The 14,300-nt window shown below is 33.2% G+C and overlaps 2 protein-coding genes across 2 annotated transcripts in view; one reads left to right on the top strand and one right to left on the bottom strand.

The window, feature by feature from the left end:
- The window catches only part of dachs (unconventional myosin-IXb-like dachs), a 269,952-nt gene that overhangs the window by 23,431 nt on the left and 232,221 nt on the right, over nucleotides 1–14,300 (top strand). The window lies entirely within an intron of this gene.
- On the bottom strand, nucleotides 1,121–6,971 carry LOC140443154 (brachyurin-like). Its single transcript, XM_072534248.1, has 3 exons — nucleotides 6,856–6,971; nucleotides 3,108–3,253; nucleotides 1,121–1,761 (listed from the first exon to the last, which is right to left on the bottom strand). The coding sequence occupies exons 1-3, from the start codon at nucleotides 6,901–6,903 to the stop codon at nucleotides 1,173–1,175; spliced, it is 783 nt and encodes a 260-aa protein (XP_072390349.1). The 5' UTR covers nucleotides 6,904–6,971; the 3' UTR covers nucleotides 1,121–1,172.

Raw genomic sequence — 14,300 nt, 5'->3', positions numbered from 1 at the left:
AAAATTTTGCCAGGCGACATTTGGCGCCTTTCCCCTTAATTAAATAAATGTATCTTTTACAAATGGCAAGACACTTTTTATTTTTGAATAAAATAAAGAAGTTTTATTAAAACAAAAATACAATTTACATAAGTACAATTTAAAAAATATATTTATTTACTTCAAATAAATGTTTCAATCATATACTCTACGACACTGGTCGGTCATCTGTAACCAAAATACCTTCGTAATCGGATTATAAGGTTGACTGCTGTATTGTATTCCTTCAGATACAAGGTGGGTTAGTCGAAAACATCTTAAACCGTCAGTTTCAGGTTGGTTTTTACTATTATATCGTATTACCTATCCTCTCTGTATTTCAGTTCTCTAATTAGGGTTAAACTTGTAGTGAGCTATCGACAAATTGTGAACCGATTTTATAATAATACTTGATGATCCAGTCGTCAGAGATTTAATCTCTAAAAACAAGACGAACAAGCTAAATTTTGCTGAGTATATCAATTTTGGCACCCAAAAAAGTTGAAAAATCGACCGGCGATTTTGAATGTAAGCGCGCGAAATCAATTTTATAAATAAAATTTGTATAAACTCGATGGTAAAAATTCGGTATCTTTTGATCGGTGTCCTATCTACAAAAATCAAAGGGTGCTTTAAAGATGAAGAATGCAGCTTTAGTATGCAAATTTTGCATTTTGCCGCAAATGAAGTCATTTAATATAAAGCTCTTAAATAAATTTGCGCAATTTTTGCCATTTTTTACGATTCTCAGAAAATCAATAAAAGTTATCACTTCCATTGACCGGTCGCTGTGGAATTTCCATTGTTAGAGCCTAATCTTCAAAAAGATGTAACATAAAATGTCGATTTTGAGTTGTCGCAACAAATTTGAGGCATTTGAAATATGCCTAAAAAACGCTGAATTAAAAAAATTAATTTTATTTATTACGTTATCAAATGCGTTTTCGAAGTCTACGAAGCAAATAAAATTTGGCTGATAATTATTTGCATAGTGCTTAAGAAACAATATTTTATGCAACATATCCATAAAATCTAATTTTTTTACTTACGGAACTGCCGCATTCGCATGACGGATCTTGCTATCAACATCAAAATAAAAAATACAATTCTATACATTTCTTGAATTAATTTTCAAAACTTATTTATTTATTTGTTTATACATCGACATATTTCTTAATCCAGTCTAAATATTTGCCAACATGGGTAAATACTGACGGAGCTCCAACCTGACATAAGCTTGTTCCAGCAGAAACTACACCAATCTGAACATTATTCCACACCAAAGGTCCACCAGAATCCCCATTGCAAGTTCCCTTTTGATCGTCGCCATTAGTACAAATATTATTATTAGTAATATAGACTATACTACTAAAGAAATCGTCATCGTAATATTTTTTGCAGTCTTCTAACTCGATAACTGTAACATTTACAATCATTAATACATTTGATAAATCTTTAATAGTGGGATTAAACACATCTTGAATCAAACCCCATCCAGTAACAGTTACAAATTCGTTTGTAAACGTATCATCAGTTTGCGCCTCGGAAAGCAAGGGGATTGTTTCAATCGCTGAGGTTATAGGAGCAGGCTCGTCCAGTTCTATCAAAGCGATGTCGTTTTGGAAACTTATGTCATCGAAATCTTCATGAATTATTATGTTAGCGCTTGTTCTGTGAATTTGAGTTATTTCTGTATCGGATATGTTATGAGCTCCTAAGATGATATCCAGTGACAGATTTGTTCTGAAATATAATATGTTGTTATATCTTTTAAGTATTGTACAATGACTGAAAACAAAATAAGAATAAATACCAATAAGAAAATAAAGTAAAAACAATATCTATAAATAGTGAACACAGTGATTATACATTAGTTCTTAGGTTAGTAAGATAGTTTCTAGATGGTCAATCAAAAGTAAAGTATGTTTTGTATTCAATTATTATATGTGTTTGCACTCATTTAGGACATACATATACCAGCATATGCGGTTACACCTATAAAAGTAAATTTTTAGAGTTAAAACGGAAAATGAATACTAAGAACTTAAACCAATAAACGTGGAGGTTCCACAAGGCATCGTTTTTGGGCCGGTATTATACCTTTTGTATACAAGTGGCATTCTAGAACGGGAAAATATCACACTAGCCATATTTGTCGATCTAGGTAACTCAGAGGTTTTATTTATTTATTATATATATATACCGGTATTTTAGGCGGTACGCCCTTCCGGTAGGGATCTATGGAGGAGTATCACCGAGCCGCAATCCCTTATCTCTTGCCGTACTGCTCCACCATAGGCCGATCAGACACCAGCATATTCTAGTCTAAGCCGCAGATTCATTTAAAATGTTAAACTGCTGCGTTAGCCTTTTGTTTTCTGTACACCGAGCTGGGGATCGAACTCACATCCACTGAACCACTCGCGGTGAAGCGAATGAGAACCGGCCGCCCAGCCCGCTTGGCTATCTGACCGACTTTTATTTATTTATTTTATTTATTTCAACACTCTGCAGTGGAAAGAGGTGATGCGGGCATTGGAGGATAAGAAGTGTACTAACTATCTGATGAACGTGATGGCACATCTTTCCGAGATAATGATCATGGTTGAGAAGGACACGTTCGTTGACGTAACGGCTAGAGTCCCACAGGGATCGGTCTTGGGTCCAACGCTATGGAATCTGGCATATGACGGCGTCATGAACTGCGAATACGGAGAAGGTATGCGTTTGCGGATGAAGTCGCTATGCTAGTAGTAGCGTGGGATGAGCCGGATCTCCGATTTCGGGTAAGATATAAGGGGCAACGTCTTGAAGGACTCAATGACAGATCACGGACTGGACTCGCGACATAAAAGACCGAAACCATCATTCCGAAGGGTAAACAGAAAAGATAAAAGGGATAGAACTAAAATGTGCAGGAGAACATGATATATATATATATATAAATATATATATATATATATATATATATATATATATATATATATATATATATATATATATATTCTGTTTAAAGCAGAACGTCCAGTTGGATATCTTTTCTACATAGACTTTCACAAAACTTTTTAAAATAATAAATGAAATCATACCTGTTTACGCAATGAGCTGCAGTGAGAACAAAATTTGTGGAAATAAGAGATCCTCCACAAAATTCATCACTATTTATTCGTATACCAACTTGATATGGGTAAGCGTGAGGCACAGCTTCATCCCCACCTGTTATTGTGAGTTTTCTCTGCAAAAAAAATTTACAAGTAAACTCTTTTCGTAGATTGTCTATTCGTAAATTGTATCTAAAGTTACAAGTTTCTTATTTTCACGCATTTGATTTATGGTATTACGAATTGAAAATTTTCATCCTTCGCGCATATTGTTCCGTTTTCCGGGAGTCTCATTTTATATTATATATATATATATATATATATATATATATATATATATATATATATATATATATATATATATATGGCATAGGAGGACAAATTCGTTAAACTTCCCGTGCTCGAAGAATCGGTATCAATAAAGTGTTATGAATCATTTCAGCATATCACTGCCTCATCAGATACTCAGGCTGATACAAATTCAAACTCGAAAAGTCCAACGAATGTCTCCTAAAACTTGACCACCGCAGTGGTTAGCTTGCAGAGGTGCCACCTGCTTTGGCGGCCATATAGTGGATATATTCGTTATAGCCTAGACACTTCGTATATCCCGAGGACAGAAAACGATATTATTAAATCGTTTTCGTTTGTTATTTTATTATTCCAAAATAGTCCGTGTAGCTGTCTAGTGGCTGATCTTGCTTGGCCAATCCTAGAATACATTTTATTGAAGACCTTATCACCTCATTTTTTATTGAAGATCTTATGTGTCATCCTAGGGATTCTAGGAAAGAAGGGTTTAGCTCGATATCCTATCTCTCACTGTAGTCTGTCCAGAGGGCTTTAACCGTTTGTTGAAGGATCCTCTGCGTTGAATGCATGTTCGGGTGTATTTTTGTTATTCTTGTATTAATTAAAATGAAACACAGTTTAGAGTAGAAAAAAGGTTTAGCCACAAGTCTAGGGTGTTGGCTAGAAGGGAAGCAGATTCCCGAAAGAGGGATTCCAGAGTAAAGACGACACTGTGAGAGTCCGAGCACGACTGCCGGGTTTGATCTCAAAATCACTCGTAATTATACACGTCTCTGAGTATTGATATGGTTATTTTAGTTTAATTGGCCAATGGTGAGGTTTCGAGGAGTGGTGCGTATTAGCTTACGAGCACTAAGAGCCCGTGATGACAATAATTTTGATTCGCTAATTCCTAAAGACATTGAGTTTATTAAGGCTATATACTGGAACCAGAAAGCAGTAGTAAAGGTGAACGATATAGAAACAAATAATATACCGATTGCGAGATATGTCAGGTAAGGATGCGTCTTGTCTCCGACGTTTTTCAACGTGTTTTTACAGGTCATATTCAGAAAAGCCTTATGGGAAAGAAAAGGGGGAATAAGAATTGCTGGAGAAATCGTAAACACCGTGAGATTTGCAGATGACACGGTAATTATGGCTGAGAGTATAGAAGAACTACAAACTTTACTAGATGCAATAAATAGTGAATTCATTCCAATGGGACTTGACATCAACACAAATAAGACCAAATTTATGATAGTATCAAGGAGTCCAATAAATAATGAACAACTAACTCTTGGTAGACAGCAAATAGAGTGACAAAATATAAATATCTGGAAGCTTACATCAACACAGAATTAGATCCAGACCAAGAGATCAGGGTACGAATAGAAATGGCAAAGGCAGCGTTCTTAAAATTCAAGCAATTGTTCTGTGACAAAAATCTGAATACTGCGCTGAGACTGAGGTTTGTTGAATGTTATGTCTGGTCCCAACTATTGTACGGGGTAGAAACATGGACGTTAAAAACGCAACTAGTTAAGAAACTTGAAGCCTTTGAACTTTGGATATACCGGAGAATGTTGAGAATTCCATGGACTGCCAGAGTCACCAATGAGGAAGTGCTGAGAAGGATGGGTCGAGACAAAAAATTGTTGAGAACAATAAAAGTACGCAAGAATGCATACCTTGGACACATACTGAGGAATGATAAATATAGTCTTCTGCAGGTCATCATGCAGGGTAGAGTCGAAGGCAAAAAGGGAATAGGTAGAAAGAGGAGGTCATGGCTGCGAAATATTCGAGACTGGACAAACATGACTGTAGACGAATTATTCCACGTTGCAAAAGGCAGAGAGACTTTTAGAAATGTGGACGCCAACCTCCGTTAATGGGAACGGCATAGGAAGAAGAAGAATTCCTAAAGCATTTTACACACGCTTTATTGTATGGACGTTACCTATTTTAAAGAACCTCCATTTTTTTTCACGATTAAGTACTTCATTAAATTTCGTTTCACTAATAAAATTATTGAACCGCAGAATAATTCGTTAACCAATTTTCAACTGAAGATTGTGTGGTGGCATCCCTGGTGTATCAAGAGAATTTAAAAACTTTGTTGGATAATTTACGGCTTCACTAACAATACTGGCGATTGATTTAAAAGACATAAGAGAACCTGGTGTATTTGGATAAAGTTTGATTTTACCGTTTCCAATATCCAGCAAATGTTTGGAAAATATTTGCGCCGATAGATCATTTTGCACTTGTTCTCATATTTATTGTCAACCGAACTGTTTCGACATTTCGCCATAAAAAGATTGTTTTAAACATGCATTAATCTCAATATAATATTTAAAAAGAGGAATAACCGGTAATGTCTGTATCAACTATAAGTTGCCTACATTTGGCGCAACTCAACGACTGTAAATTATTATACTTTTTTTTTATAAAATATACTTTTTAGAAGTTCCAATGGTATGGAACCACCACATCATCGTTCAAAAAGGCGGTGGATATAATACAAATTAGCAGAGATCGATACAGCTTATAAACTACAGCGAATAAAGTATTAAAAGTAAAGAATGAAATTAGACAACCAGGATGCATTTTCAAGAATGTTTTTCAGAATATTAAAACACAATAAGTCTTATTTTTTGTAATCTCTTATCAAATAATTTCTGGATTTGGAAATTTTTTCATTAATATTCGATCTCGATGTATAATAGTTCAATCCTCAGTTTAAATTTATTGCATTTCCTCCTTTAGTGATTTTTAAGTAATTAATATTTTTTTTTGTCAACCAAGGCGCAGGTCATTTTCGATAAGTCATTTCCTTATTGTATTTTGGCTTATTTTAAAATTTTAACGGTCCAAAAATTCATTTTGTAGATCAATACTGGTAAAAAAACCTTTGTCTCATTGTACAAAGTCTCAAAAACCGACTTTGATTAGGAGTTGTCCCTTTTGAGCCTTGACCAGGTCTTCTTTAGTTACTCCCAGTGACAGCATAACGTGTTTTGTTGTCACTGGGAGTAAAATTCTCTAAATGGTTGTGGAGTGACATTAAACCGTTTAGCGAGTTAATCTTGAGTGGATCCTTCTTCGCAAAGAGTACCTTATGATTCTTCTGCAGCCAGATTCTAACAAATATCGATTTTTTTTCTGTTGGTGTTTCATTTTAAGGAAAATGCTAAATAAACTTGAAAAACTCCTTTGGAGATTTAGCAAAACGTATTCAAACCAAAATAAAGTGGAACTCAAATGAAGAACTGCTATCATGTTTTCAATGTACTTGCAAAAAAAATGATAAAAACTAGCCTTTTTGTAGTTCCACCGGTTTTTTACAATACCGGTTAAATATTTATAGTAATTTATAATTTTAAAATTATGCGGTAATTTTGGGCCGCACTGTATATATACAAAGTTATTGTATACTTACTGCCAAACTACAAGAAATGAAACATAAACACACAAAATGTACTTTCATATCTAAACAATAATAGACACAGGCTTAATGCACTTTTTATTAGTCCCAGGGTACATTTTATATTACACTTTTATAATCTTAGATATTTACATTAATCTTTTAATCCTTATAGATAAAATTAAAAATTATCTATTTGAGTTCATTAATATTATCGGTAGGTACCTACAAGTAAGTGGATTTAAAATGTAGGTGATAAAAATCAAGTGGTCATTATGACAGTAAAAGAATTTATGAATGATCTACGGTAACATACTGCTACGGTAACATATTGCATAAGTCAAAAAAGTAGTTTTGGAAAAGTCAATCTTTACCTGGATAGTAGATTTTAAAATACATTTCTATTTTTTTAGTAGTGTATATAGAGTAGGGGAGATTGGGGTTTGTTGACTTATTTTTTTAATAATTAATTTTTACTGATTAATATTTTGCATACTGTTAAATTCAAGTATGCCAGCTGGCATACTTGGCTTCTATACTCCTTCAGGTATTGTACAAACATACATTTTCAATTTATTCGAGTTCTCCATAGAAAAAAGCCAATTTTGACTGCCTTGCAAAATAAGTGGTGCGGGTTTAGATGACTAACGGCTTGGGGTTAGTTGACTCAATATTTTCTTAGTGATATCATAAGGGTAATAATAGTGACACAATCCAAAACAAATGCAGATTCAATTTTTCACGTTTATTTTGACCATTGCCGTTGTTGTTCGTGCATTTAATGTGAGCCCATCTGCTGCAATGGGTATATTGCAGTCATCCCACATTGTAGCATCTTAATGCAATTACTACTTTTTATGACAATAAACCACAATTTAAGTTTAAAATAAGGGCATTTGTAACGCTCCAATTTCCACTTAAGAAATCGTTCTCAAAGTACAAAATATTGATAAATTAAACAAATTTTGTTTTTTTTTGAAGTTATACTTCTATACGCGCGCTCCACGTTGGAAATTTGTATGGGAGTGAATCTGTGAAATCATTACATATGTAAGATAATGAGTAAGAGAGAGACAGAAGATATATTTTCTCTCTCTTCCTCTCTCGAATATAAAAATGTTCCTTTTGTATATACAGGGTGGTCCTTAAGTAATTGTACAAACAGAAACCGTAGATTCTGCACTTTAAAATATTACGATTTAAGCCAACTTGCTTTAATAAAATGTTGATATTAAGAAAGCTACAGGGTGTTAAAGTGAAAATTTAAAATTTTATTTTTCGCTATAACTTTTACGTTTGTAAATATTTTTGGACAAAAATTTACAATTGGATGCTTTTGAGTAGGATAAATTATAATTTTATACAAACTTTAATGTAACTGATAGAGGGCGCCACATATGCCACATGTGTGGCATAAATTTGCGCTTAACTTTTTTATTCTTTAAGATAGCTCTATTTGTGTTAAAAAATATAAAAGATACATTATTTTTACAAAGAAAAGGTATACTTGTTAGTAACCTCAAAATTCAACCGTTTTCGAAATAATCGCATTTTACAAGTCAGCTGCATAATAATTCTTAGTTTGATATTTGTGCAATAAAGCACTAAATACATCTAGATAAGCATAATTCATAGTTTATTCTTATTAAAACAACTTAAAGATGATAATGTAACATCACAAAATGCTTTGTTATATATCTTCTTCTTTAGGTGCCGTGTCCGTATTCAGACGTTGGCCATCATCATGTTTACAATTCCCTTTTCTATCGCTTCTTAAGTTTCTATACTGGCGTTGTATTACTTTTTCTCTATTGTAAAATGCTGAAAACCAAAAATATGTGGTTTATGCAAAATGGTACACTACCACATTCTAGAGAAAAAGCAATTAGAACATACTTAAATACAACTTTTCTGAAAGTTGGATTGGTCCTGGCAGTCATATTCCTTGGCAATGTGGTGAGATATTGATATAATTATTTAATTCATAAAAAATCCGAAAAGAATATTTATTATTCATTACGTAAATTGTTTACCCATTTTTATTAGGACAAATAATAGTAACTAGAGCACAGGTATTAAATAACACATATGTGTCTTGTTTCATAATACTTTTGCATAATATTTTTACAAAAACATCATCGTTGGCCTAAAACACGATATTTTTATAAATATAGTAACACAGGCAATTTAGTTTAGCATAATATTAGTTCGTTAGTAAATAATAATAGTCCATTTGTTCGAGATGTAATTATAGTTACTCATAAGCTGTAACATAATCATATAAATAAGTATTGTCATCGATAGGTTATTCCGTGTGTATATAAGTAACCAATGGACGAGATACATCACAGTTTTATACATTATTTAACCTCTGCGATACATAAGATGTAGTTCCATAATATACCATAAGATTTGGATTTGTATCCAAAAGAATATATTCATACATTATACATTATAGCCACCAAGTATCCCAGAATTTAATCCGCTAGAACCAATGATGCTATTTAATATGAGAGGATCTTTTATGGAATATATCGACAATTGAATTAAGTAAAATGGTGGACATATCGAACACTTACTTTGACAAAAAGTTATGCTATTTAGTTTGTAAACAAAATGTTTTGATTATGACTTTAATTTAACATAAAACGTAAAATGTTTGATGCAACATTCTAATATTCTGTTATTTTGTCAAATCCTATTATTAATTATCCTGCTGATATATTTATTTTATTTAATATTTCGTTAACTATTAACTTTAGTTTAAGGTATTTTATAACAAAATTCAGAAGTATTAATGTTTTTGTCTATTTTTCCTTCGTTGCCTGGAGTAATTGCTTTAAATCAGAATTATGCAGCTGATTTGTAAAATGCGATTATCTCGAAAACTGTTGAGTTTTGAAGTTATTAACAGGTATACCTTTTTTTTGTTAAAATAATGTATCTTTAATATTTTTTGTTCCAAATATAGGTAACTTAAAGAGCAAAAAAGTTAAGTGCAAATTTATGCCACATATGTGGCGTATGTGGCGCCCTCTATCAGTTACATCTAAGTGTGTATCAAATTATAATTTCTCATATTTAAAACTACCCAGTTGTAAATTTTTATACATAAGTGTTTACAAACATGAAAGTTATAGCAAAAAATAAAATTTTAAATTTTCACTTTAACACCCTGTATCTTTCTTAATATCAACATTTTATTAAAGCAATTTGGCGTAAATCGGAATATTTTAAAGTGTAGAATCTACTGTTTCTTTTTGTACAATTACTTAAGGACCACCCTGTATATTTAATATTATATATATATATATATATATATATATATAATATATATATATATATATATATATATATATATATTATATATACATATAATATTATACACTCTGGGCCAAAATTAACCGGCCACCTTAAAAATGGGTAATTTTTGTTGTCTTATATCTCCTAAACCTGATGTCCGATTTAAGTGATTTTTTAATATGTTATAGCCTTATTCCTTGATAATATCGTTATAATAATATGGTTGCTAAACAGGTGAATTTTCATTGTATACCGGGTGTACGAATTAAACTGTGTTTTTTTCGTAAAGTTTGCATCACCCTGTGGAATATTCTGGCATTTTTAAAATATTGAAATTAAAACTTAACTGTAGCCTCATGTTTTCTCAACATTTTGTTTTTTGATTTATTCGCTTATGTTGGATAATACAAAAGTTAGGTAGTTTAACAACTAGTCATGTTTTTCATCAATACAGACGATTTAACTCACCAACAAAATTAATCCCACCACCTTTATTATTGTTTGTTTACATTAACTGTGAAAGTTTGTTTCCTAAATTTGTGTCATTGAAGGATTTTTGACATATAGTCGTTGTACGACATTGTTGCAAATCTGTTTCCGAGTTAATAACAATTCTGGAAAATTTGTAATTAACATTAACAATTAAAATTGCAATTTTATATCATTGTGAGTGAATATTGTTTAAGTTTCGTACAACCGCAGGCACAGACAAGGTCAAAAACGGTGCACTTCAGTTCGAGGTGACCGCTTAATTGTCACTAAAGTATTGAGAAATCGCTTTTGCACCTCTCCTGAAGCTCGTAGGTCTCTTCTTGAGGTGAGAAACGTTAGTGTGAGTAGACAAACGATTAGAAGAAGACTGTCAGAAATAAACTTGAAGGCTTTTCACCACAACTGCTCTCACAACACCGTAGGGCTAGACTTCATTTTGCGCGAGAATATGCTAACTGGACTATGGCGGAATGGAAGAATATACTGTTCTCAGATGTGAGCAGAATAGCCCTAAAAGGTCCAGATGGACGCCAACGTGTCCATAGGCGTCAAAATGAAAGGTTTGCTGTATGCACTATAACCGAAACAGTGGCTTACCGGGGAAGGTCAATAATGATTTGGGGAGGTATTTCTTACGAAGCGCGTACTGATCTAGTTGTGTTCGGTAGAGGCAGTGTGAATACTCAAGTATACGTGCAAGAAGTTCTTCAATACCATGTCATGCCCTTTGCACCATTCATTGGTGATAACTTCAGACTAATGCATGACAATGTACATTGTCATATAGTAAGATCTACCTGTGTGTACCTTAATGAGGTCGGGATTCAAGTTCTACCATGGCCAGCACACAGTCCCGATCTTAACCCAATTGAGCATATCTGGAACAACCTCAAAAGACGGGTAAGGACAAGAGTACCAGCCCCTGCATCCTTTGAAGAGCTGAAGGCAGCTGCGGTAGAGTGGCACAATATCCCCCAATCTGATATCCAGGATATCATGAATGGATTGCCAAACCGGCTCTAAGAAGTCCTAAGGGCTAGAGGCGGCAACACCCATTATTGATACCCTTTTGTTTTCAATTAGACTTTGATTTCCAAATATTGTTAATTTGAATTTTCTTCGAAGATTTTATTCATTGGATTTTTACTGTAACAAATGACTTTTTTTCAAAAAGATTATTTTTTCTCTTCCGAGGAGATAAAAATTGATAATAAACATGTCTAGTTCTTAAAGCACCTAACTTTTGTATTATCCAACATAAGCGAATCAATCAAAAAACAAAATGTTGAAAAAGCATGAGGCTATAGTTACGATTTAATTTCAGTATTCTACAAATGCTACAATATTCCACAGGGTGATGCAAACTTTAAGAAAAAAACACAGTTTGGTTCGTACACGCGGTATACAATGAAAATTTACCTGTTTAACAACAATATTATTATAGAGATATTGTCAAAGAATAAGGCTATAAGATATTAAAAAAGTTACTTGAATCGGACAACAGGTTTAGGAGATATAAGAAATCAAAAATTACCCATTTTTAAGGTGGCCGGTTAATTTTGGCCCAGAGTGTATATAATAAAATATTTATTAATATTATTATTTATGTGATATGTTTTGTATTATTTATTAAATGTTCATAATTATATTAGTCTTTTGTATTTCAAAATAATAATCTCAATAAATCACTGTATGACCCAGAACTGTCAATTTTGAAATGCGTTTGTGTCATGTCCTCGGTAGTATAGTAGTCAGTATCCCCGCCTGTCACGCGAGAGACCGGGGTTCGATTCCCAGTCGGGGAGGACTTTTTTATTAATATTATTACATGGTTATGCGTAAGTAGAAAAGTTATGTATATTATTTTCATTTTTAAATACTTATGAATATTGCATTTTAATTCGTATTGTATTATTATATTGAATTATGTTGCACTGTATTGTAGTGTATTTTTTATGTATATTATTGTCATTTTGAAATACTTATGAATATTGCATTTTAATTTGTATTGTATTATTATATTGAATTAGGTTGCAGTGTATTGTATTTTTATATTAATAACAAAATAAACAATGAATTTTACTGCAGAGTATGTGTAAAAAAAATTTTGTATTCAACTCCTTTCATACATATATGAAAATAAAAATATACATTTTCATCAAAATATTGATTCAATCCTTCATTTACTATACTCCTATTACAGGTCACATGTTGTTTTTTAATTGTTAGTAAGTTGTTATTAATTCTGTTTTACTTTCTGCTATGTCTTACCTATAGCATTACATATGTAATGATTGTGCAGATTGACTCCCAAATAAATTTGTCGTTGCGAATACGTGTATAGAAGTGTAACTTCTACCGGCAGTCCCACTGGACTGCCACACCCGTTTTTTTTTGTTACTTGGTGAAAAATTCTTTTAATATATTTATATTGACAATTTAGATATATATTATACATTTGAAAGTATACGACTTTAAAATGATATTACCAATATTGCTGAGTTGCGTGCCTGGGACGACTTTATTTCTTTCTTCCGCGAGAGCTTCTTTTATTGGAGTATCGGTTAAAATAGCAGTTTGTCTCTTTTTTCGTGATTTTCTCGAATTTTGTCGAGAAGACCTGCTTCTGGAAACGGTCTTACATATTCAGGGGGAAGCAATATCGAACTTGCGGGTTCTATTTTTGTCGAAGCGACTGTGTTTGCAGACAAATTGTCGTTGACATCTGGGAAATGTTCTACAATTTTCGGTGGATTCTCCGTCATTTTAGAGTTAAAATATTTCCTTCTTATTTTTTTGGTATAGGCCTGTTTGTCACATATGATGGCAAGAAGTCACTCTTTATGAGGATACCCTCATTCAGAGGATATATCCCTGTTTTACTGAACCCAGCTATTATACAGGTTGGCATAGCAGCTAGAGACAGACCCAATTTTACCATTCCAGAAACTTTATATATGGAAAATGTCTTACCTGGATTGTTCACCATGCAGTTATCCATAACTGAATTGCCGTATTTTTTAGGGGTATGTAAACACTCCCATCTTCTTCTTCTCATGGCGCCGTCTCCTTTCGAAGGTTGGCGATCCAAATGGCAATTGTAGTTTTGGAAACTGCTGCGCTAAAAATTTCTGCGGATGAGCGGTCGAACCATCTCCTCAGGTCTTTCAGCCACGAGTTCACTCCCATCTAGAGGCTGCAATTTACGCGAGCAGTGCGGAGGGAACGATAAAACTGTTACTGTGTTTTTCTTACAAATATCTAACGCTTCAATAGAAAGGTGGGTGAGATTAGAACATCTTGTGTGAAACACAAAATGCTTGACAAATTTCACAAAATGTTCTTTCATCCATCCTGATGGATTTGCTTCTCCTAGGCTTCCGAAAGATGCACCTTTAATAAAGTGGACCCTGTAGTTTACTCTAGGGAAAATAAAGAACTACTGAAGAAATAAAAGACAGAATCACTCCAATCTGCAAACCGCTGTCTATTAAATCAGAGTTTAAAGATAAAAATCTATAAATCCATCGTCAGACCTGTAATAACAAACGGATGCGAAACGTGGACCATGAACTGCATAACGAGAGACTTGTAAAACTGGTATGGGAGGAGAGTCTCACAGGCAAAAGACCACTCGGACGTCTCAGAATGCGATGGAGAGATAA

Source organism: Diabrotica undecimpunctata, chromosome 6, assembly GCF_040954645.1.
Source record: "Diabrotica undecimpunctata isolate CICGRU chromosome 6, icDiaUnde3, whole genome shotgun sequence".
In the NCBI taxonomy this organism is placed as follows: Eukaryota; Metazoa; Arthropoda; class Insecta; order Coleoptera; family Chrysomelidae; genus Diabrotica; species Diabrotica undecimpunctata.
Note: the sequence above shows the minus strand (reverse complement) of the source record. Positions and strands in the feature narration are given on the sequence as shown.